The 24,451-nt window shown below is 37.0% G+C and overlaps 1 protein-coding gene across 1 annotated transcript; it reads left to right on the top strand.

Moving 5' to 3' along the window:
* The first annotated feature begins 13,222 nt into the window (after positions 1–13,222).
* On the top strand, positions 13,223–23,027 carry LOC133976652 (uncharacterized). Its single transcript, XM_062414912.1, has 13 exons — positions 13,223–13,277; positions 13,311–13,589; positions 14,541–14,984; positions 15,916–16,359; positions 17,270–17,728; positions 17,906–18,169; positions 18,287–18,541; positions 18,648–18,896; positions 19,056–19,313; positions 20,003–20,299; positions 20,395–20,664; positions 22,048–22,131; positions 22,241–23,027. The coding sequence occupies exons 2-13, from the start codon at positions 13,315–13,317 to the stop codon at positions 22,305–22,307; spliced, it is 3,366 nt and encodes a 1,121-aa protein (XP_062270896.1). The 5' UTR covers positions 13,223–13,277; positions 13,311–13,314; the 3' UTR covers positions 22,308–23,027.
* Positions 23,028–24,451: the final 1,424 nt, after the last annotated feature.

Genomic DNA, 24,451 nt, shown 5'->3' with positions numbered 1-24,451 from the left:
CTCTGAACACACTCACACGACAGGTTCACCCACTTATTATGCAAGCTGACACATGATCCAAGTAGGGACAAGGTTGATTCTCCTTGTATTTCAAAATTCTTTATCTACACTTTCATCATCCAAATATGGGAATATGTTCAAAATATAGTATTTTATATCATGAAAACAATATCAAATGCTAAATGAGAGCAACAGTTTTTGGGGGTTTTATTGAACATTTTGAACACAAGCCACATTATCTTTACGTAAAATAAAATATTCCCATAAATGTATGCAACCTATTATTGTTATGATTTATATTCTAAGTAGTTTCATGCTAATAAAACTACATAACTAGTAGTTTTAGTGCCAATTGGAAACATCATTTTTTCACTAATTTGAAAACAGCAGTGATCCTTTTTTTATTTCATTATATTCATTTGCATTGATTAGTGAGTCAGTGTTGGATTCACTGCTGAATTCAATGTAACTCATGTATGTCATCCACAGATCATATAAAATATCTAAAATAAAAATAACCTATTGGGAAAAAAATCTTAGTTAAGTGCTGCAATGTAAGAACAGGCATTAGTGTAAGCAACAATGATGCAGTAAATGGACCAGACCAGAGATTTCAACCAGTCTGAGATTAGGTAATGTGACTTTAGCAACAAAAAAATGTATTTGTCACAAGCTAACAGGACTGGGGAGCCAAATGCAGACACAAGGGCATGAAGCAAGCAGGTAAGATTTAAAGGGAATTCACAGGAATGGAAAAACAGGCAGTTACAGGATTCAGGATATAAACTTGGACAGATAGAAAACCTGAAGGCATCTGGTGGTGAGATGAAGGATGGCAGGTCTGGAAAGTCCCTCATAAATGAAAGGGAAAATGAAAAGTGGCTGAAGACACATACAAAATGGATTAAAGCAGTTGTTATGACAAGATAGCTAAAATGGGCTAAGAGTCAGAAAAGAAAAATAGTGCCTATCCATCTTATATATGTTGAGATATTTCACTGGAAAATTTAACTTTGACCTGTTAGTGGCGCTAAAGAAATAGTCAGGAGATTGATTTCTCTCTTCACAAACCAGCTGCAAAACCATATTTTATTATTAGAAACCTTAACACCAGAATTGAAAAACAACCAGAGCTTGAAAGCCTAGACACCACTTTAAAAAAGGTCACAAGCACAAAAAGATAGTTTAATCTTTAACATTGCAGTGTGTTTTGTTTGTATATGTATTTTAAACAATGGATGTAAATGTAAAAGCTTAACCTGAAAAGTAATAAGTAAATGTGGAGGTCAAATAAAGTAGTATAAGAGGCAAATACTCAAAGAACAAAAATGTCTTCATTTTCAGTGTTTAGAGGGGAAATCACTCTTTGTAAACTGATAACAACTCTCTGAAACATGACAAAGAGCATCTTGAGTATCACTGTGATATGGCTCCTGAGTTCATGTTTGTCTTTTCTGGTTAAATGGCGACATCTGGTGGATTCAGTGGGACCTACAAGCTTTACAGAGGATGTAAAGAAAAAAAATGTAATAGTGTTGAATGAAGCAAAAGTGAAAGTGAGACTGATGAAGAGTCGCGTAGCTGCTGTACACGAGGCTGTGCGGTTATATTCATATAAAAGCTTTAACTAAACACAGAGAGAGAGAAAGTGTAACCCTCAGTAGGTGATGAAGAACTCAGAGGCTGTGCTGCAGGTTACAGGTGAGTTTAATGAAGTGTTAAAGGTAGATCATAGCAGCACCGAGACTTTAGAAGAAGTTTCTGTGGGTGAAAACAGTTGTTAGGCGCTTTTTGAGCCTTTAAATGTTCCATAATGAAGCGGTACAGCGGAGTCAGCTGTGTTTCCGAGTCCATAGACAACTTTACAGCAGAGATATCAGTTAAAAGCTGGAAACTTTACGAAAGGGCGCCATGGAAATACCGGACAGGTGCATCATGGGAGCTGTAGTTTGTTTCTTCATTTGTATGCCAACGAATCAAACTGTTTCTTTTTTAAATGCCGATACACCAGGGTTAAAACATTTAACAGCAACTGATATAGTAAAGTGTATTTATCTTATTTATCTCAGAATTTGTTTGTAAAACTCCACGAAACATGTTTTATTTGTCGGAAAGACCGAAGAAATGCTGAAGAACAAGCTAGTGATAGTGAAGCTAGCCCTGATGTGACGTCACTAACGGAAAAAAGAAACTGAAAAAGAAGAAAGATGCTGAACTGAAACATGATCTCACGGTGTTAATTAAGACGGAATATGTTGTTTTTTCTCACGTTGAAGAGGAAATAAGGTGCGTTTAGTTCACTGAAATATTTTTTAGACATTTAAAAGTATATTTTTTTAATGAGACATGTAAAGTTTGTGACGCTGTCAGCAAAGTAACATTAGCTATTTGATGACACGTTAGCGCTGCTATAGCTAACGGTTTCTTTTTGGGTTTACTTTTCTTCTTAAGTATTATTTCTGTACAGCTATAACTAAACTGGTTCAAACGTCAAGCTAATTTTTAAAATGTTTTTATAGGAGAAGTTGAATTAAATACCTCAACTACCTGCAAACAAAACATATTTATCGATTAACCTGCATATTAATTTCTCAACCAACCAGTAATTGGTTTTGTGTGTGAAATGTTTAAAAACAAATGATGTCACTCTTAACTTCACCGAGGCAACAGTGATGTTGTCTCACAGCCTAAAATGTTAACATGTTCAGTTAACTGTCAGATGTGACTAGGAAGAACAGCAACATCAAACAGCCAGCTTTTTTCCACCAGCAAACGTTGTGTAAATAGGAAACCTACAACTTTGTCCAACAACTGACATGACTTTTTTGTGCTAAGCAGACTCTTGGAGGCAAGGAACAAACCAAAGAGGAGTCCCAGAAAGAAAAGGCGTAGGTGAGGTTTCAGAAGTGATTATTCCACTTAAAAGACTTCAATACATAACCTGAATATACTGTGTAATTCATAATTATGGTTCTATGAAAAATAGTTATATGTAAATCTAGAGCATTAGTACATTAAAATAATGTTTTCACTTCATCTGTATTTGCATCTTTACCAGACAGAACTGGGTCCTGTACTGTCTCAGGCATGATTGGACATGACTGGACATGTCATCATCACCAGTGTCACCTGTAGTTATCATCTTTTTGTGTTCAATCACTTTAGAGCTTTGTTAGCCTAATTTCCATAAAGTTAATTATTTTCAGCTTGATATATTTTATAAATGTATTCACATCATATATTCAGGTTTATAAATATTACAGCAATAATGGATCACATTTCTAAAAATTCCACCTTTATCTGTTAATCTATGAAATCAGTATTTAGTTGACGATATTCTGTGTTTTTATGGTTGTTTTTGTGATCAGGAAAATAATGTACCATTAGCACAGAGCAGCTGATGGAGTCCATCATCAGTGGAAACTTGGCGGTCTATGAGTAAGTGTCTCTCTCTGATATACAGTGTGTATGTGTCTGTGTACGACAGAGTCTAGGCAAACAGTTTTTGCTTCCTTTGCTTTGTCTTTCTTCTTTGTTAATACAACATAAGTTACATTACAGTATAATGTAATTCATAATAGATGGAAATATAATATGTGTAAATATGTTAGAAGCAGGCTGAAGTTTATTTACCTGTCTCATAGATTTTGCATTATAATATAAGGCTGTGTTCAATTGTTGAGTTCATGAGAGGCTGCTACCTGTGTAGTATAGGCTAATAAAATATAACTTGTGGGCTGCCTGTTTGCATTAGACTCTCAGCGAAATTTTGAATTTAACCAATTAAAACAAGGAACCCACAAGGGTTAAGACCGGGAAAACAAACCCTTTCTGTTGAGAGTTTTTAACACCTGCTATTCAACAGTTAAATAAAGAGTCACCTTGAGCTAAAATGTTAACCTTTTACAGAGAGTAAGGTCTTCATTTAATCATTCAGGATGTCAGAGCTTTTTAAACAATCACAAAATGACAGTGGGCTCAGACAGGCCTTCTTACTATGCAACACTAAAAATGTAGTGGGAGATAAATCTGACATTATGAGATATGAGCCTATAAAATAATGGCTCTAGCAAATTTTTTGAATCTCCGGCCCTCTTATGTTGGGTCGCACATTCTTCACAAGGACCAGGTATCAAATTTTAGACATGATAAACACCATTAGGATTTAACTTGAGCTGTTTTATATCACATAAGCTACATGGGATTTAGACTGATCTGCAAAACATTTCTCTGAAGACACCTAACACGACATAATAGTTGATACATTACAGGATAATAGTTATTTTAATTGAAGCTAATTTTAAGCTGATATTTTGTTCCTCAGATCATTGAAGTTGGGTCGATGTGCAGATCATACAGAAGAAAGGACACATGGCTTGTACAACACAGTCTGCCGTACAGTACATCAGAAGTGCCAGAGTCCACCTTGTGAGAGAATTAAAGAATCTCTCTGTGATTCTGGAGAACTTGTATCAGCGAGAAGTTATCAGTGATGAAGAGGTCAGTAAAATACAAGCAAAGACTAATGACTTTGATAAAACCAGAGACATACTGGACTCAGTCATCAAAAAAGGGGAAGATGCCTGCTATGAGTTACTCAGTATTATTGACACAACGAGGAAGAGGACCTTATGGAGGCCATCGCTGCCTGAGAAAAAGAGTGACACTTCTACTGAGAGCAAAAGGTTTGACCTGCACTACTGGATCAGCTGCTTTTCTTTCAAAGAAGAAACACAAATGGATATAAACTACTCACAAGGTATTCTAAAGAAGGATTCTGGTTAATAATGTGTCAAATATTTATTCATCACAAATGTCTTGATATTATATGATGTGCCTGAACGTGTCTTTGTGCAATTTTTTATCAAGTATTTTATTTGGTCAGCGGTCAATTAATCACACATTTTATTTATTCACTGTTATTTTTATTGTAGGTCCAATGCCATGCCACAAATATCAGACAAGGTTAAGAGCAAAAGCACAAAAATTATCAAATAAGTTTTGGATGGCAAACAAACATCTGCTTGAAGAAAACTACAAGCCTAATCTGTCGTATTCTTCACTTGTATTGGACACACAAGGAAAGGTTCCCCCATCTAAAATAAAAAAAATAAAGAGCAAGAAAATGAAGATGAGGCGCCCTAAGAAGCTAAAGACATACATTCCTGAGGACAAACCAGACATTTCCCCCAGTGACCTGCTGAAAACAGATAAAGACATACTGTTGGTTGGAAAGCCTGGAATTGGAAAGACAGCACTCTGTCATGAAATGTTGAAACTCTGGGCAGAGAGAGAGAGCAAGGAGCTGGATTACATGTTTTACTTTGACATGAGAGAGACATCCCATATCACAGCACCCATGAGCCTGGAGGATCTTCTGTTTAAGATGTTCATTGAACCAGATGAAGGCAAAGAAGAGGTCTTACAGGATATAAAGAAGAACTCTGACAATGTCACAATCATTTTTGATGGAGTCACAGATCTGCCCTCTTCATCTGTGGTGCAGAAACTTGTAGAGAAGGACCTGCTGCCTGATGCAAAGATCATCATAACATGCAGACTGGATGATGAAAAACACTTCCTTTCTGGAGACTTTCTCAGAGTAGAAGTGAGAGGCTTCAGTGAAAGGACCATAAAAACATACTTATCTGCAACACTCGGTGAGGAACAGAAGAAGGTTTTGTGCAACTTGGAGTTGTTGACTCTGTGCCATGTTCCAATTTATGCTCTGATGGTGGCTGCCTGCTTTTCATCAGAGACATCAGGAGACTCTCCACAGCCTTGCACCATCACTGAAATATACATCAATATTGTCCGTTTCTGCTTTCAAATGAACAGCAAAAAAAACCCCACACAGCTTAATTCCTTCATCAGCAGCAAGAAGGATGAAATACTGTCTTTGGCCGAGGCTGCTTTTCTTGCAATTGAAAGAAAAACTGTGAACTTGACAGAACTGTCCTGTGAAGACAGCTGTGTCCTTTCCTTCCTGAAACCACTTGTCATCAAAGACGCACTGACTGAGACAAAAACCACATATGCATTTCTCCATTACACAATGCAGGAGTTTTTTGCAGCACTTTGGCTCTTGAAGAATCCAGAGAAAATCAAAGCTGTTTTTCACCAGTGTCTCAATGAGAAGAAAAAACACATGAAACATCTGATCCCTTTCATGTGTAGATTGTTGAATGAGAAGAGTCCTACTTTGATGAAATGTCTGATTCAACCTCAGGAGCTCAAGAACACATCTGCCTGGTTCTTTACGGAAGTGATAACCACATTTTTACCTCAGGAGGCTGATTCTGAGGACAGTGAGTGTGAGGTTGACATACTGTTCTTATGCCAGTGCATGTACGAGTCCCAGTGTCCTGAAGAATGCCTCTACTTTCTGAACAAACTGGACTACTATCTTGATCTCAGTGGAGAGACTCTTGATCCCCATCACTGCTGTGCTGTGTCCTATGTGGTCACTCAGTCAAAGGACAGGAAAACATGGCTGAACCTTGAGGACTCAATGGTGTCAGAACAAGGAATGAGACGACTGTTTGGATGCCTTAAAAATGTCCAATGGTATGTGTGAGTATGTATTTTCAATTACTGCCTGTCTTAGTAGACTTGTTACCCTCAGCAGGATGAGTGGGTATAGAAAATGACTGGAAAAGATAATGAAAAAGTAAAGTATGGCACTTACTGTATGTTGTAGAATATACATACACAGCTTTTTTCATGATATTTTACCTTTAATTACTTTTACAATATGTCAACTGACACTGATTATTCTTCATATTATAGGTGTGACCCTTTGCCACGGCAGCTGTGGAAGATCTTCCTTCTCAGCGAGGAGCAGATGGATCACATCAGCTTACTTGACTTTGATGGGAATCAGTTGCACCTTCAAGTTGAAGGTAAAAGACAGCTGTTTGAGAGAGCAGTAAAAGTCATGCAGAAGATTACTACGAAGGTTAATGTCTGCCTCTACTGGGACAAACCTGCTCCTGCCATCCAGAGTCACACTCCTGAGTGTGAGTCCCTCTTAGAGGCTTTGCCACACATCAGCTCACTCAGGTATGTAGCTTTTGTTTCTGTGTAAAAACATTTGATATACTGTAGGCATGATCCTCTGTTTAAAACAGTGTATTTTAAGATTAAATTCATTCTCTTTTGGTGGTTGAATTACTGGCTTTCAAAAACCCTTTTTATCAAAAAGGGTCAAATCATGAAAGTGCATAAGCCACAATTAGCCTCAGTAATGTTATTATTATTATAATATTTAATAATGCGATTCTGAAGCTTCCTCATGGTTGCATCTACACCACAGTTAGTTTTACAAGTTGAAAAAAGAACTTACAAATTCAACGAATGATGAACAGCTTTCTTTGTACCAATGACATCGGATCATAACAAAATGTTTTCTTCTCATTCCAATTTATCTACCAGGTTTATATCGTCAGATAAAACCTGGTTCTTGGTGAATCTGTTCTGTGCAGCAGCAGAGAGAGAACAGCAGACAGGAGAGAAGATACTGGAGCTGTTATCATCAGTGTGCAGTTATCAAACATTATCATTTGAAGACATGAATGAAAATACTGATCATTGGGAGGATTCCCTACTGGATCTGTACTCTCAGGTGAAGGACTGTGAAACTAAAACAGACAGGAGAGTCCTTCCAGCATTACAGTCAGTTTTCCAGTCACCTACAGTCTGGTCCATAAACCTGTCAGAGAGAAAGGCCTCCATCCTGCTGGAAGTGCTGAAACTCCAATCAGAGAAGAAAGAAGTGAAGCTGACAGGCTGCTCAGATGAAGAGAGTGAAGTGAGGAGTTTCCTACAGTGTGTGCCTTATATCTCACAGCTCAGGTAAGTCAGACAAATACTGCAGACCAGTGTACTGAACATAGTATTCACATAGAACATGGGTTGGAAGTTTATGAAATATGTTGTCAGATAAGTTGCTTTTCTAGTTTTTGGGAACCTCAGGGACTCTGATATTAAAAGATGTACACACACAAAAGAGTCAGACCACCTTCTGTCAGATATATGCTAGTTTATTTATAATATTTACACATAATGAACAGAGAGAAATATGAAAATGTGATGAATTGTTAAATATGGGACACTGACAAGATAACCATATTTACTAATTAAAACTTATATTACTTGCAATGGCAGCCATCTTGGCAGCTTAACAAATTAATAGAGCGATAATAAAACCAAAATGTTCATAAATGAATAAAAACAAACACTGCTACATTTACACAGCTGTAAAAATACAGTCATTGCTTTTTTACCTGATGATGATTTATTTTGACTGACTATGATGAAAATTGTAGCAACTCTATAGTGAGCAGCAAATGAAGATTTCAGACACTTGTGAATGATCATTTAGTGTGACCACTGACAGATGTAATGTAGCATAACAGTCATTTATACGTCTTCCATCTCAGAGGTAAAGCATGGTGGGATGCTATTTGAACTACTGTACATGATGTGGACTCTACATTTAGTTGTTCCACTATTTATATTGATATATTCTGCATATATTTAATATTGTAATATTTCAAAGTGAATCTAACCTTCAGGTATGAAATATGCAGTGATGTGACACACAGGATTGGTGTTTGTGTTGTGAGGCAGTAATAGTTGAAAAATGATTTCTAGTCTTTCCTGATTAATGAAGTGTTTGTAATGTAATGTGATTTTCTACAGGACAGCCATGTACAAGATAGAGTCCATCAGTAGTGTGTGTTTGTAGTTATGTAGCTGAGATCAAATCCTCACTAAATGTTTCCTTCTTATTGTTCCAGTTTTCTTCATCATGACTGGTCAGATACTGATGAAGAAATCAGGTTCTTGGTGAATCTGTTCTGTGCAGCAGCAGAGAGAGAACAGCAGACAGGAGAGAAGATACTGGAGCTGTTATCATCAGTGTGCAGTTATCAAACATTCCCTGTTAGAGACAGACACATGTTGTCTTCTCAGACAAAATATCAGTGTCGTTTCCTACTGGATCTGTGCTCTCAGGTGAAGAACTATGAAACTAAAACAGACAGCAGAGTCCTTCCAGCATTACAGTCAGTTTTCCAGTCACCTACAGTCTGGTCCATAGACCTGTCAGAGAGAAAGGCCTCCATCCTGCTGGAAGTGCTGAAACTCCAATCAGAGAAGAAAGAAGTGAAGCTGACAGGCTGCTCAGATGAAGAGAGTGAAGTGAGGAGTTTCCTACAGTGTGTGCCTTATATCTCACAGCTCAGGTAAGTCACATGACTTTACTGTATATTTAAACAGTTGTGTTTCACATTGAGACAACTCATTGTTAGATTTAATGTAAACATAATGTGTTCAACTGATCAGTCCACATAAATATTACATCATTGTGTATAAGATTAGAGGTGGCATACTTCTTTATTTCATTGCCCTACAATGTACTTACTCCTAAATTACCCAGAGTTCCTTTAGGCAGAGAGCCAGCATTTTTATAGAGTACTGTTCATCTACTATTAGCTGAGACACGTTTACTCCATCGAGCTCCTGGTTTGTTTTTAACATGAACAGTTTTGTTACTTTGAGGCTGTTTTAATCAGTCATCCATCAACTCAGTTAAACTTAAACAGAGACTCAGCTATAATTATTTGTTCCAACAAGCTCCAGAAATGTAAGAAACAGAGACCATCAGTTCTTTCTCAGGACCAGTGATGTTCTTTGTTACTGTGATTATACAAATCTCTGCCATCAAACAGTAGTTTCCTGCATTAAAGAATAACCACACATGACAGTTCCCCCTCAGTACCTTAATGTGTTCATGTTGGATTTATGAGTCATCTTAAGACATTTTTAAAGTGGTTCACGTTTGGAGTACAGACTCATGAACAGATTTGGTCATGCAATGTGATGAGTCATAGATGCTGGATGTGAGGCTCATTCATTGGCTACTCTGACTCTAAAACATCCAATAAATAAACTGTAACTGAGTATGAAGTTTGACTGATGAATGATCCAGAGGAGTGAATCAGAGTTTTGCTCAAATGATTAATTAATAGTAATGAAAAAACACTGCTGGTCATCACGATGTGAGAACATCACTGGAAATCCTAAATATTTCACTCTAGTTCTCTTTCACGATTCATAGAGTTTTACAGAATGGTGGATGTTAAAACTTGTGGTCCAGTATTAAAGGATTTGGAACTAATTGATAAATGATTTGGGTAATATGTTTCTTTCCACCACCCTGTTGGTTCAGTAGTGATATTTGCTGACTTTCCTGGTTCCTTTAACATTTTGTGAAGAATTTTAGTCAGTAAATGTTTTTTTTAAATGTATGTAAAGTCCAGCCTGTTAAAAGCATTGTTGCTTTAATTTCAGACTGATTTTCTATATTAATCTAATTTATGAGTATTTGTAGTATTTTAGCAGATACACTCTATATCACTAATGCACAGGTCTCTTTATGTCACTGACATTAGATCATAACTAAATATTTTCTTCTCTTCTGGTTTATCTATCAGGTTTAAATCCTCAGATAAAACCTGGTTCTTGGTGAATCTGTTCTGTGCAGCAGCAGAGAGAGAACAGCAGACAGGAGAGAAGATACTGGAGCTGTTATCATCAGTGTGTGGTTATCAGCATAATCAGGATTTCCTACTGGATCTGTACTCTCAGGTGAAGGACTGTGAAACTAAAACAGGCAGGAGAGTCCTTCCAGCATTACAGTCAGTTTTCCAGTCACCTACAGTCTGGTCCATAAACCTGTCAGAGAGAAAGGCCTCCATCCTGCTGGAAGTGCTGAAACTCCAATCAGAGAAGAAAGAAGTGGAGCTGACAGGCTGCTCAGATGAAGAGAGTGAAGTGAGGAGTTTCCTACAGTGTGTGCCTTATATCTCACAGCTCAGGTAAGTCAGACACATACTGCAGACCAGTGTACTGAACATAGTATTCACAGAGAACATGGGTTGGAAGTTTATGAAATATGTTGTCAGATAAGTTGCTTTTCTAGTTTTTGGGAACCTCAGGGACTCTGATATTAAAAGATTTACACACACAAAAGAGTCAGACCACCTTCTGTCAGATATATGCTAGTTTATTTATAATATTTACACATAATGAACAGAGGAATATGAAAATGTGATGTAATATTAAACATGGGACATTGACAAAATAACCATGTATATTAATTAATAATGGCAGCTATCTTGGAAACATATAAAGTACATTGTTATAGATCAGAAACAAAATCTTCATAAATGAATAAAAACAAACACTGTTACATTTACACAGCAGTAAAAATACAGTCATTGCTTTTTTACCTGCTGATGATTTATTTTGACTGACTATGATGAAAATTGTAGCAACTCTATAGTGAGCAGCAAATGAAGATTTCAGACACTTGTGAATGATCATTTAGTGAGACCACTGACAGATGTAATGTAGCATAACAGTCATTTATACGTCTTCCATCTCAGAGGTAAAGCATGGTGGGATGCTATTTGAACTACTGTACATGATGTGGACTCTACATTTAGTTGTTCCACTATTTATATTGATATATTCTGCATATATTTAATATTGTAATATTTCAAAGTGAATCTAACCTTCAGGTATGAAATATGCAGTGATTTGACACACAGGATTGGTGTTTGTGTTGTGAGGCAGTAATAGTTGAACAATGATTTCTAGTCTTTCCTGATTAATGAAGTGTTTTTAATGTAATGTGATTTTCTACAGGACAGCCATGTACAAGATAGAGTCCATCAGTAGTGTGTGTTTGTAGTTATGTAGCTGAGATCAAATCCTCACTAAATGTTTCCTTCTTATTGTTCCAGTTTTCTTCCTGACTGGTCAGATCCTGATAAAGAAATCAGGTTCTTGGTGAATCTGTTCTGTGCAGCAGCAGAGAGAGAACAGCAGACAGGAGAGAAGATACTGGAGCTGTTATCATCAGTGTGCAGTTATCAAACATTCCCTGTTAAATACAGATACATGTTTTCTTCTCAGACAAAATATCAGTGTCGTTTCCTACTGGATCTGTGCTCTCAGATGAAGGACTATGAAACTAAAACAGGCAGCAGAGTCCTTCCAGCATTACAGTCAGTTTTCCAGTCACCTACAGTCTGGTTCATAAACCTGTCAGAGAGAAAGGCCTCCATCCTGCTGGAAGTGCTGAAACTCCAATCAGAGAAGAAAGAAGTGAAGCTGACAGGCTGCTCAGATGAAGAGAGTGAAGTGAGGAGTTTCTTACAGTGTGTGCCTTATATCTCACAGCTCAGGTAAGTCAGACAAATACTGCAGACCAGTGTACTGAACATAGTATTCACATAGAACATGGGTTGGAAGTTGCTTTTCTAGTTTTTGGGAACCTCAGGGACTCTGATATTAAAAGATTTACACACACAAAAGAGTCAGAGCACCTTCTGTCAGATATATGCTAGTTTATTTATAATATTTACACATAATGAACAGAGAGAAATATGAAAATGTGATGAATTGTTAAACATGGGACACTGACATGATAATCATGTTTATTAATTAAGGCTTAAATAACTTGTAATGGCAGCTTAAACAGTTAATTATTCTAAAATAAAACCAAAATGTTCATAAATGAATAAAAACAAGCACTGTTACACAGCTGTAAAAATACAGTCATTGCTTTTTTACCTGATGATGATTTATTTTGACTGACTATGATGAAAATTGTAGCAACTCTATAGTGAGCAGCAAATGAAGATTTCAGACACTTGTGAATGATCATTTAGTGTGACCACTGACAGATGTAATGTAGCATAACAGTCATTTATACGTCTTCCATCTCAGAGGTAAAGCATGGTGGGATGCTATTTGAACTACTGTACATGATGTGGACTCTACATTTAGTTGTTCCACTATTTATATTGATATATTCTGCATATATTTAATATTGTAATATTTCAAGTGAATCTAACCTTCAGGTATGAAATATGCAGTGATGTGACACACAGGATTGGTGTTTGTGTTGTGAGGCAGTAATAGTTGAACAATGATTTCTAGTCTTTCCTGATTAATGAAGTGTTTTTAATGTAATGTGATTTTCTACAGGACAGCCATGTACAAGATAGAGTCCATCAGTAGTGTGTGTTTGTAGTTATGTAGCTGAGATCAAATCCTCACTAAATGTTTCCTTCTTATTGTTCCAGTTTTCTTCACGTCTCACATCCTGATAAAGAAATCAGGTTCTTGGTGAATCTGTTCTGTGCAGCAGCAGAGAGAGAACAGCAGACAGGAGAGAAGATACTGGAGCTGTTATCATCAGTGTGCAGTTATCAAACATTCCCTGTTAAACACAGAGACATGGATGAATATCAGGGTCGTTTCCTACTGGATCTGTACTCTCAGATGAAGGACTGTGAAACTAAAACAGGCAGGAGAGTCCTTCCAGCATTACAGTCAGTTTTCCAGTCACCTACAGTCTGGTTCATAAACCTGTCAGAGAGAAAGGCCTCCATCCTGCTGGAAGTGCTGAAACTCCAATCAGAGAAGAAAGAAGTGAAGCTGACAGGCTGCTCAGATGAAGAGAGTGAAGTGAGGAGTTTCCTACAGTGTGTGCCTTATATCTCACAGCTCAGGTAAGTCAGACAAATACTGCAGACCAGTGTACTGAACATAGTATTCACATAGAACATGGGTTGGAAGTTTATGAAATATGTTGTCAGATAAGTTGCTTTTCTAGTTTTTGGGAACCTCAGGGACTCTGATATTAAAAGATTTACACACACAAAAGATTCAGACCACCTTCTGTCAGATATATGCTAGTTTATTTATAATATTTACACATAATGAACAGAGAGAAATATGAAAATGGGATGAATTGTTAAATATGTGACACTGACAGGATAACCACATTTATTAATTTAGGGTTAAATTACTTACAATAGTAATGACCGCTATGTTGGCAGTTTAAAAAGTTAATATTTGAAAAATAAAACCAAAATGTTCATAAATGAATAAAAACAAACACTGCTACATTTACACAGCTGTAAAAATACAGTCATTGCTTTTTTACCTGATGATGATTTATTTTGACTGACTGATGAAAATTGTAGCAACTCTATAGTGAGCAGCAAATGAAGATTTCAGACACTTGTGAATGATCATTTAGTGAGACCACTGACAGATGTAATGTAGCATAACAGTCATTTATACGTCTTCCATCTCAGAGGTAAAGCATGGTGGGATGCTATTTGAACTACTGTACATGATGTGGACTCTACATTTAGTTGTTCCACTATTTATATTGATATATTCTGCATATATTTAATATTTTAATATTTCAAAGTGAATCTAACCTTCAGGTATGAAATATGCAGTGATTTGACACACAGGATTGGTGTTTGTGTTGTGAGGCAGTAATAGTTGAACAATGATTTCTAGTCTTTCCTGATTAATGAAGTGTTTTTAATGTAATGTGATTTTCTACAGGACAGCCATGTACAAGGTAGAGTCCATCAGTAGTGTGTGTTTGTAGTTATGTAGCTGAGATCAAATCCTCACTAAATGTTTCCTTCTTATTGTTCCAGTTTTCTTCCTCATGACTCAGATCCTGATAAAGAAATCAGGTTCTTGGTGAATCTGTTCTGTGCAGCAGCAGAGAGAGAACAGCAGACAGGAGAGAAGATACTGGAGCTGTTATCATCAGTGTGCAGTTATCAAACATTCCCTGTTAAAGAAAGATACATGAATGATGATAAGAAGAAATATCAGTGTCGTTTCCTACTGGATCTGTGCTCTCAGGTGAAGGACTATGTAACTAAAACAGGCAGGAGAGTCCTTCCAGCATTACAGTCAGTTGTCCAGTCACCTACAGTCTGGTTCATAAACCTGTCAGAGAGAAAGGCCTCCATCCTGCTGGAAGTGCTGAAACTCCAATCAGAGAAGAAAGAAGTGAAGCTGACAGGCTGCTCAGATGAAGAGAGTGAAGTGAGGAGTTTCCTACAGTGTGTGCCTTATATCTCACAGCTCAGGTAAGTCAGACAAATACTGCAGACCAGTGTACTGAACATAGTATTCACAGAGAACATGGGTTGGAAGTTTATGAAATATGTTGTCAGATAAGTTGCTTTTCTAGTTTTTGGGAACCTCAGGGACTCTGATATTAAAAGATTTACACACACAAAAGAGTCAGACCACCTTCTGTCAGATATATGCTAGTTTAATTATAATATTTACACATAATGAACAGAGAGAAATATGAATATGTGATGAATTGTTAAATATGGGACATTGACAGGATAACCACATTTATTAATTTAGGGTTAAATTATTTATAAACAGCTTGACAAGTTAATTCTTCTAAAATAAAACCAAAATGTTCATAAATGAATAAAAACAAACACTGCTACATTTACACAGCTGTAAAAATACAGTCATTGCTTTTTTACCTGATGATGATTTATTTTGACTGACTGATGAAAATTGTAGCAACTCTATAGTGAGCAGCAAATGAAGATTTCAGACACTTGTGAATGATCATTTAGTGAGACCACTGACAGATGTAATGTAGCATAACAGTCATTTATACGTCTTCCATCTCAGAGGTAAAGCATGGTGGGATGCTATTTGAACTACTGTACATGATGTGGACTCTACATTTAGTTGTTCCACTATTTATATTGATATATTCTGCATATATTTAATATTGTAATATTTCAAAGTGAATCTAACCTTCAGGTATGAAATATGCAGTGATTTGACACACAGGATTGGTGTTTGTGTTGTGAGGCAGTAATAGTTGAACAATGATTTCTAGTCTTTCCTGATTAATGAAGTGTTTTTAATGTAATGTGATTTTCTACAGGACAGCCATGTACAAGATAGAGTCCATCAGTAGTGTGTGTTTGTAGTTATGTAGCTGAGATCAAATCCTCACTAAATGTTTCCTTCTTATTGTTCCAGTTTTCTTCCTCATGACTCAGATCCTGATAAAGAAATCAGGTTCTTGGTGAATCTGTTCTGTGCAGCAGCAGAGAGAGAACAGCAGACAGGAGAGAAGATACTGGAGCTGTTATCATCAGTGTGCAGTTATCACACATTCCCTGTTAAAGAAACAAAGATTAATGATGATAAGAAGAATTATCAGTGTTGTTTCCTGCTGGATCTGTACTCTCAGATGAAGGACTGTGTAACTAAAACAGACAGGAGAGTCCTTCCAGCATTACAGTCAGTTTTCCAGTCACGTACAGTCTGGTTCATAAACCTGTCAAAGAGAAAGGCCTCCATCCTGCTGGAAGTGCTGAAACTCCAATCAGAGAAGAAAGAAGTGAAGCTGACAGGCTGCTCAGATGAAGAGAGTGAAGTGAGGAGTTTCCTACAGTGTGTGCCTTATATCTCACAGCTCAGGTAAGTCAGACAAATACTGCAGACCAGTGTACTGAACATAGTATTCACAGAGAACATGGGTTGGAAGTTGCTTTTCTAGTTTTTGGGAATTTCAGGGACTCTGATATTAAAAGATTTACACACACAAAAGAGTCAGACCACCTTCTGTCAGATATATGCTAGTTTATTTATAATATTTACACATAATGAACATAGAGAAATATGAAAATGTGATGAAATGTTAAATATGGGACACTGACAGGATAATCATGTTTATTGATTAAGGCTTAAATAACTTGTAATGGCAGCTTAACAAGTTAATTATTCTAAAATAAAACCAAAATGTTCATAAATGAATAAAAACAAACACTGCTACATTTACACAGCTGTAAAAATACAGTCATTGCTTTTTTACCTGATGATTATTTATTTTGACTGACTATGATGAAAATTGTAGCAACTCTATAGTGAGCAGCAAATGAAGATTTCAGACACTTGTGAATGATCATTTAGTGTGACCACTGACAGATGTAATGTAGCATAACAGTCATTTATACGTCTTCCATCTCAGAGGTAAAGCATGGTGGGATGCTATTTGAACTACTGTACATGATGTGGACTCTACATTTAGTTGTTCCACTATTTATATTGATATATTCTGCATATATTTAATATTGTAATATTTCAAAGTGAATCTAACCTTCAGGTATGAAATATGCAGTGATTTGACACACAGGATTGGTGTTTGTGTTGTGAGGCAGTAATAGTTGAACAATGATTTCTAGTCTTTCCTGATTAATGAAGTGTTTTTAATGTAATGTGATTTTCTACAGGACAGCCATGTACAAGATAGAGTCCATCAGTAGTGTGTGTTTGTAGTTATGTAGCTGAGATCAAATCCTCAATAAATGTTTCCTTCTTATTGTTCCAGTTTTCCGGCTCATTCAGATCCTGATAAAGAAATCAGGTTCTTGGTGAATCTGGTCTGTGCAGCAGCAGAGAGAGAACAGCAGACAGGAGAGAAGATACTGGAGCTGTTATCATCAGTGTGCAGTTATCAAACATTCCCTGTTAAAGAAGAATACATGGATGATGATGATAATGATTATGATGATGATAAGGAATGTCAGTGTCAGTTCCTACTGGATCTGTGCTCTCAGGTGAAGGACTATGAAACTAAAACAGGCAGGAGAGTCCTTCCAGCATTACAGTCAGTTTTCCAGTCACCTACAGTCTGGTTCATAGACCTGTCAGAGAGAAAGGCCTCCATCCTGCTGGAAGTGCTGAAACTCCAATCAGAGAAGAAAGAAGTGAAGCTGACAGGCTGCTCAGATGAAGAGAGTGAAGTGAGGAGTTTCCTACAGTGTGTGCCTTATATCTCACAGCTCAGGTAAGTCAAATTACTTAAGAAAAAAAACTACTTAAGAAAAGGTAAGGATGAATAAAGTTTTCGGTTCATTCATCATTTAGTAAAATTTTGTCTTTTTTCTCCCACTGTTAAAGACATAAGATTGTTTGTAATTAAGATTTTTTTTTCTACTCTTGTATATTTATTTTGCTGTTTTAGCTGTGATCCAGACTTCTTCCAGAAAGTGTGCTCTTCCATCTTTGTGAGATCCAGAGCAGAGACCCATCAGCTGGTCTTTCTGCTGCAGCTCCTGGGGTTCAGCCTGCTGTTATCAGGAGAGTTAAGCTTTAAAACCTGCAGGTCTGTAGGGAGAGTCCTCAGACGTTGTGGCTCTGAAGTGGATCTCATCCTCAAACCCAGAAAGATGTCTGTCAGAGAAGCTTCCCTCATCTTTAGGCATACAACACAACTACACAGTCTGACGTACGTATTCATGTAATTACTGTCTCTCTTTTAACAGCAGTTATATTATGTCCAATTTTAATGATCAGATTCTCGTGTTCCTCACATATTTCAAGACATCTGTTTCTTCATTTTCAGACTGTCCAGCGACACGGCCTTGAGTCTGTTTCGATGGATAAGAAGAAGAAGAGTGGACTGTCTGTTGACTGTTGATGAGCTTTCTATTGTCCCTAAATCAGCCCAACTACCAGAAGGAGTATTGTTGAAGGTTGTCAGTAGTTTGGCGTCTCTGCTGAGACACTGGACAGTCAGACGATTAGACCTGACTGAGCTCAGCATCTCAGCTCTGGATCTCATTCCACTGCTGCTTCATAATGGACCTCTAAAAATCAAGTAAATGTCTTTATTCAGATGTACAAATACACACTAATTAATGAAAATGTCTAATATATTACTACTTTTCTAAAATATTCATACGTTTTATCCATTAAATGTGCAGACTGAGTGAAGAGAGTTTCCATCAGCTACTGGCCCTCCTCCATGAAGTTCAGGACCAGGACTTGACCCAGTCCTTCTTGAGTAAGGTTGGTGGAGACCTGACCTCCTGCAGTCTGAACTGGGAGGTTCTTCAGTATCTGCTGCAGCAGGCGTCAGCTCAGACCATCACTGTGAACCTGAGGAAGAACTGCTTCTTACAGGAGAGCATCACACGTCTGCTTCCCTTTCTGGACAGGATTGTATTCAAAAGGTTGTCAAATAGTTTTTCACCTTTTATTGGACGCAGACATGAAGTTGTTTTTTCTATTTTATAACGTGTACATGTTCTGTTATGGCTTCTGTGTCATCATCAGTTTGTTCATTGTTTGAGCAGACAGAGAGTCATGGTAAATACACTGCATGCTTTCAGGCCCAGTCCCAGCTTTGTGTTGACCACCATCAGAGAGATCTATAAAGCTCAAACCCGGCACATTATACCCAGTTTATTGAGCTCACTGGATCATGTGATCAGTCTGACCTGCAGAGAGCTGGACTCAGTGGACTGTGCTGCTCTGATCTTCATCCTTCAACACAGTGACAGAGTTAAAGTAAACCTGCAGTGGACCTCCATACCAACAGAGGAAATAGAGTCCATCCTCTTTACACTGGACAAAGTCTCTCAACTCAGGTCAGACATGAGTTCTCATTTCTTAACACTGTAGCTGTATCAGTACTCTCTAACACACAGGATCTAATTTATGTCTGGTAGCACACTGAGAGAGCAGATTAGATGTTAAAGGATATAGATGAGATAGGTTGTGATTGATGTGTTAGACTCAGAGTGTCTTCAGAGGTCTCTGCTGTCAGCTCCAGCATCCAAAATCTGCCTCAGTCTCTTACTGAACACTTTGCAGTGCTGTTTGTCAGATATTTACTTACTTACTTTACAGCTGTCAACCATGTTATATTAGTGTTATATTGGCAATAATGCTTTGCAGATTTGGTTAAATACTCCAAAAGTCATTTAAAATATTATTGGAGAATTGGAGATATTTTTTTATTTAATTTTTGCCTCATTCCCTGTAGACGAATCCAGGTTGAAACAAAAAGTAAATAAATTGACTTTACTTGTCTGTAAATCTGCTTAATAACATTGTAGAGTTCACTGTACTGTTGAAAGAGAATCCTTTGTTCTTCATCACCCCATAAGTTACGATAATGCTTCAATTTTCTGTATCCTTTAAAATGATATTACTTGATATTACTATTTGTGAATCTGCTCGTCATACTGGTAACATAACAATGAAGTGATATGATTTCATTATTTGCGTAAAATGTGTTAACTTTCTGACATTTCTGAATCAATTCTCCTCCCAGTGTTGACAGGAATCTGTTGCTGAGGTTGATCCACTGCTGTGCTGATGCCCAGCAGGGGGCAGCATCAGACCTGCTCAGGACTCTGCAGCACCGGCTGGATCTGTCCTGCTCCTCCTGTGTGGAGCTGTCAGAGGAGGATCAGACTGAGCGTCTGAGTCTGACCTTTGCTGACTGCAGGGCCGTCTCCATCATCCTGAGACACTGCAGCCTCGACACACAGCTGGACCTGAGAGACTGTGAGGTGGAAGACAGCAGTCTGGACCTGCTGCTTCCTGTCCCAGACAGAGTCCGTCTCCGGTGGGAAAGAATAACTTAAACCAGAGAAGAAACTTGTTCATATGAATGTTGATGCATGGTAACAGTGTGTTCTTTGTTCTGTTTGTCCTGTTCAGAGCCAGTAAAGCTGTCCTCCTCCAGCTGGTGTCCCTGGTTCCTGGGAGCAGTGAGAGGGACGCAGTGAGACGGGGAGTGTCCCTGTGTAGAGCCCTGGGTGGAGAGCTGGACCTCAGTCACACCACACTGGATCAGAGTGTCTGTGCAGCTTTGGCCCAGATGCTGGACTTCTCTGATTGGCTGACAGAGCTGGACCTCAGTCACTGTCAGCTCACTGACCAGCTGCTGCTCACACTCATCACACATCTGCACAAAGTACAAGTCCTGGAGTGAGTGTCAGACTGTACAGATACATGTGTTCATGTCGGCTCGAGCCTGGTCGGTGGCAGAGGAAGTAACTCACTAAAACATATTGTTTATTACAACAGGCAGCTGGAGCTGGTGTGAGATTCAAAACAGACACTGAGTTTAATGAGCTGAGAGGACAGAAGGACGGCTTTTCTGAGGGAAAATGATCCTTCTTAGAGTGACAAAAAGAGACAGTACCTCTGCTGACAGCTTACAGTAGCACAGGTTTATTATAGAGTTCCCCAAATACAGTTTTAAGGGGAGATGATGTTGAATTTAGACTTCAGTAGAGACTCAATTTTCTGTCAGTGTGTATATGAGAAGACAATTATATCTGTATAGTTTGATTTGGTTTAATTCTGTCATAAAGTAACCGACACATAACACACTTTTCCACACATTCACAAAGAAACCAATCAATTAAAAACCCAAAGCCCAACACACAGAAACACAAAACAAACTAAATAAACTATAAACTGTATCTAAAACTATGAAAGTGTTCTACATCAAACTGAAGAGTGATGACTGGACGATAAAAACACTAAAAGTTCACATGAAGTCATTGCCATCGTGATCCTGGCTGACACAGATCATGATAACAAAGATCACTGAGCCTCATCTACATTACTGACTGAAGGTGCTGACACATTTAATTATAGTAGCTGCTCATTATACTAACTGTTACTAAAATACTAAATACATTCAGCCAAGAAAAGCTTTTTACACCGGTTGTTTACAGAACTGTGGTACAAAAAACATTTTGTACTTATATAATACCGTCTTCATCTCATAATAGGATATTTAGCATTTAATTATCTGGATACATAAACATGAAAACAGCTAATCTGATGATTCTCCAGAGAAAATGAGCTGTGATGATTTATTAGAAGTGAAAAATGTCCTGAGATCTTTGATGGAGTTCATGATGCATCCTCAGTAAATCACTATACTCCAAATGATCTGTTTAAACTTGTAATCGATGTGGAACAGCTCAGCGGTGTAAATCACAGTGTTTGATCAAAACTACAATAATAATGAAGATACTCAAATTACTGACTAATAACGTGCACGTACCTGCTGCTGTATGAAGACGAGGTTTTTCAGTCACTGAAGAAAAGATACAATCAGATGTATTTCTGTTTTGATGATCACAGTTTCATGTGTGTGTGATTGTGTGTGTTTGTTTTGGTGTGAGCAGACAGAAATACAAGTGAACCTAATCCACAGACAAAGATAACGTTTGTGCTCCTGCAGTGACTCCCTGACATTTACTTGTACTGCCTACATCAGCTGCTGTTTCTATATTATATCATAATCTACCTTTTGTCCTCACTTTCCCTTTTTTGTTTGTGTGCATGTTTCAGTCTGAGCCACAATAAGATCACGGATGCTGCCACACACAGGTTACTCCAGCTGGTCTCCATCAACCCTTCCATTGAGACTGTGCGGTGAGCGTACATTCATTAGTGCACCATTATTCATTAAGGATTTTGTACTCAATCATATCATTGTTGGCTGTGTGAGTGACATTTTCTCTCTGCTTTGGTATTTTTCTAGACTCTTCAACAACAACATTTGGTACAGAACTCCCTTTAAGGAAGACAAGCGCTTTGAAATATGGTGAACAGTCATCAGGTTGGTGGTAACGAGTTGATCTGGGATTAATTGACCTCTTGGATGAAAACCTGTAAGATACTGATACAGTGTGGTAATCATGTATTATCAGCTGACATTAGGAATCTGACTAAATTCCTATCTTACAAATACTGTCTTAAGTAGTTTACAATATAGTGACATTAGGGTTGTCATGACAATTTCTGCCAGAAACTGTTTTTTAGATGTAGCTATTTAATGTAATGATAAAGTAGACCGTTTATATGGAGGCCAGGAGCAGGTACTGTACTGTACTGTACTGAGGTACTGTAGATTATTCTTTATGGAGCTGATATTTATGACATCATGTCATCTTCATGTTTACATATCAGATTGTTGTGTTGAGACCATTTATTTTTGTATTGTGGCAAAACAAACGGAGGCCATAACCTATTTATCTTTGTGTATTTTGTGATAACTTGATGAATGATTCTGATGAAATCTTGAAGTGTTGATGTTATAAAGGTGTGATCAGGAGATACATCAAGATAACAGTAAATTATTTCAATAATGTGATCTTAAAAGTGTAAATATTATTTTTAGTTGGTATTTTAAATGATATATTGCGAAAGATAATACTTATTTTCTCTCTCTTTTTTATTTTATTTTAGCTTTTCGTCATTAAAATACTCGATTCAGTGTAAATTTCAGAAGCAGACACAGTGACTTTGATTGTATAAAAATAGCTGAAAATAAGTTTTAAACTGTCAGCCGCTCAGGGATTTTGTTTTAAAAACTGTTTTTTTTTATTTTTTTACTTTGAAATAAATTGTCTTTCCTAGATATTGTTAAAAGCACAAAATGTAAATATTATCAATAAATTGTCATGTCATAAGTTTATTATTGTTACATTATAATCAATCATATATTATGTTTATATGTGCATGTGTGATTTATTACAGTTATTGAAGTATGAACTAAATCATCTCTACACTGACATGAAAAGTAACAAGAAGTTTAAAAGTGTTATATATGATCAACAGAACTTATTCAAGCTGGAGCAGATCAGTAAAATAGTAAAAGAACAAATGTTCTGGATATTTAAAAGTATCCTATAGATATTTCTACCTGTAAATCACAGAAAATACTTGATTTTAGATGTATATATTGTATAAAGGTTGACCTTTCAGATGAATCACCACACTCTCTTTATGATCTGAATATAATACATTTCATTTTCATTCATTCATCATTACATTTATTAACAATTATAAATCCGGCAACATTTTTCCAAAAGTAAAAAAGCTTATTCTGAAGAAGAAAGCTTCATGTGATCCACGTTATGAAAAATATTGGTGAAATATTGAATACTTTTATTTCTGTAGCCTTTAAAATTATTTTCAGTATAAACAATCAATAGGCAAGGCAAGGCAGCTTTATTTGCACATTTCATACACTGGGGCAACTCAATGTGCTTTACATAAAAACAAACAGTTACAGTAAGAATTGGAAGCATAAAAAACAAAATGAATCAAAACAAAAAGCTAGACTAAAATAGGATAAAATATGAATGTGCAGCATAAAATAATGATTTGCTTTAGGATTTTTAAAAGGACATACAGTGCAAATGAAAGATACAAAATTTAAAAATATTCACATTATGAAACAATTACATTCCACTGTTTGGAAGCATTGGATAGTCTAAATGGCGACGCCTGGTGGCCAACTGTTGGTATTACACCTACATTAAATCAGACCTGCTTTCACCCTTTACGTTTATAATAGACGATCTTTGACGCTCAGCTGATTCCAACGTGAGATCGGGGACGTATCGTCTGACGTGACTGAACAGGTGTGTTATGTGCAGCAATCTGTGACGCAGTCATCTAGTTTTCTTGTTATTGATCAGCGACATGAAGCTTTCTGAAGCTGAGAATCAATAGGAAACAATTACATTAAAATTGTTCACTGTTTGGGAGCATTTAATGACAGTTTAAATGGTGACACCTGGTGGTCACCTCTTGGTATTACACAATTCTTTCAATATCTTACTCATATAAAAAATACGGATGTTTTATCAACAAAACTTAACGTATCAAAAGAAAACACGCTTATTCTGCATAATAAAGCTCCCTGTGATCCACATTATCAACAATATTGGTGAAATATTGGATA

The sequence above is a fragment of the Scomber scombrus genome, chromosome 24, assembly GCF_963691925.1.
Source record: "Scomber scombrus chromosome 24, fScoSco1.1, whole genome shotgun sequence".
NCBI classification, from domain to species: Eukaryota; Metazoa; Chordata; class Actinopteri; order Scombriformes; family Scombridae; genus Scomber; species Scomber scombrus.
The sequence above is the reverse complement of the archived record's forward strand: the minus strand, read 5'-3'. Positions and strand labels throughout refer to the sequence as shown.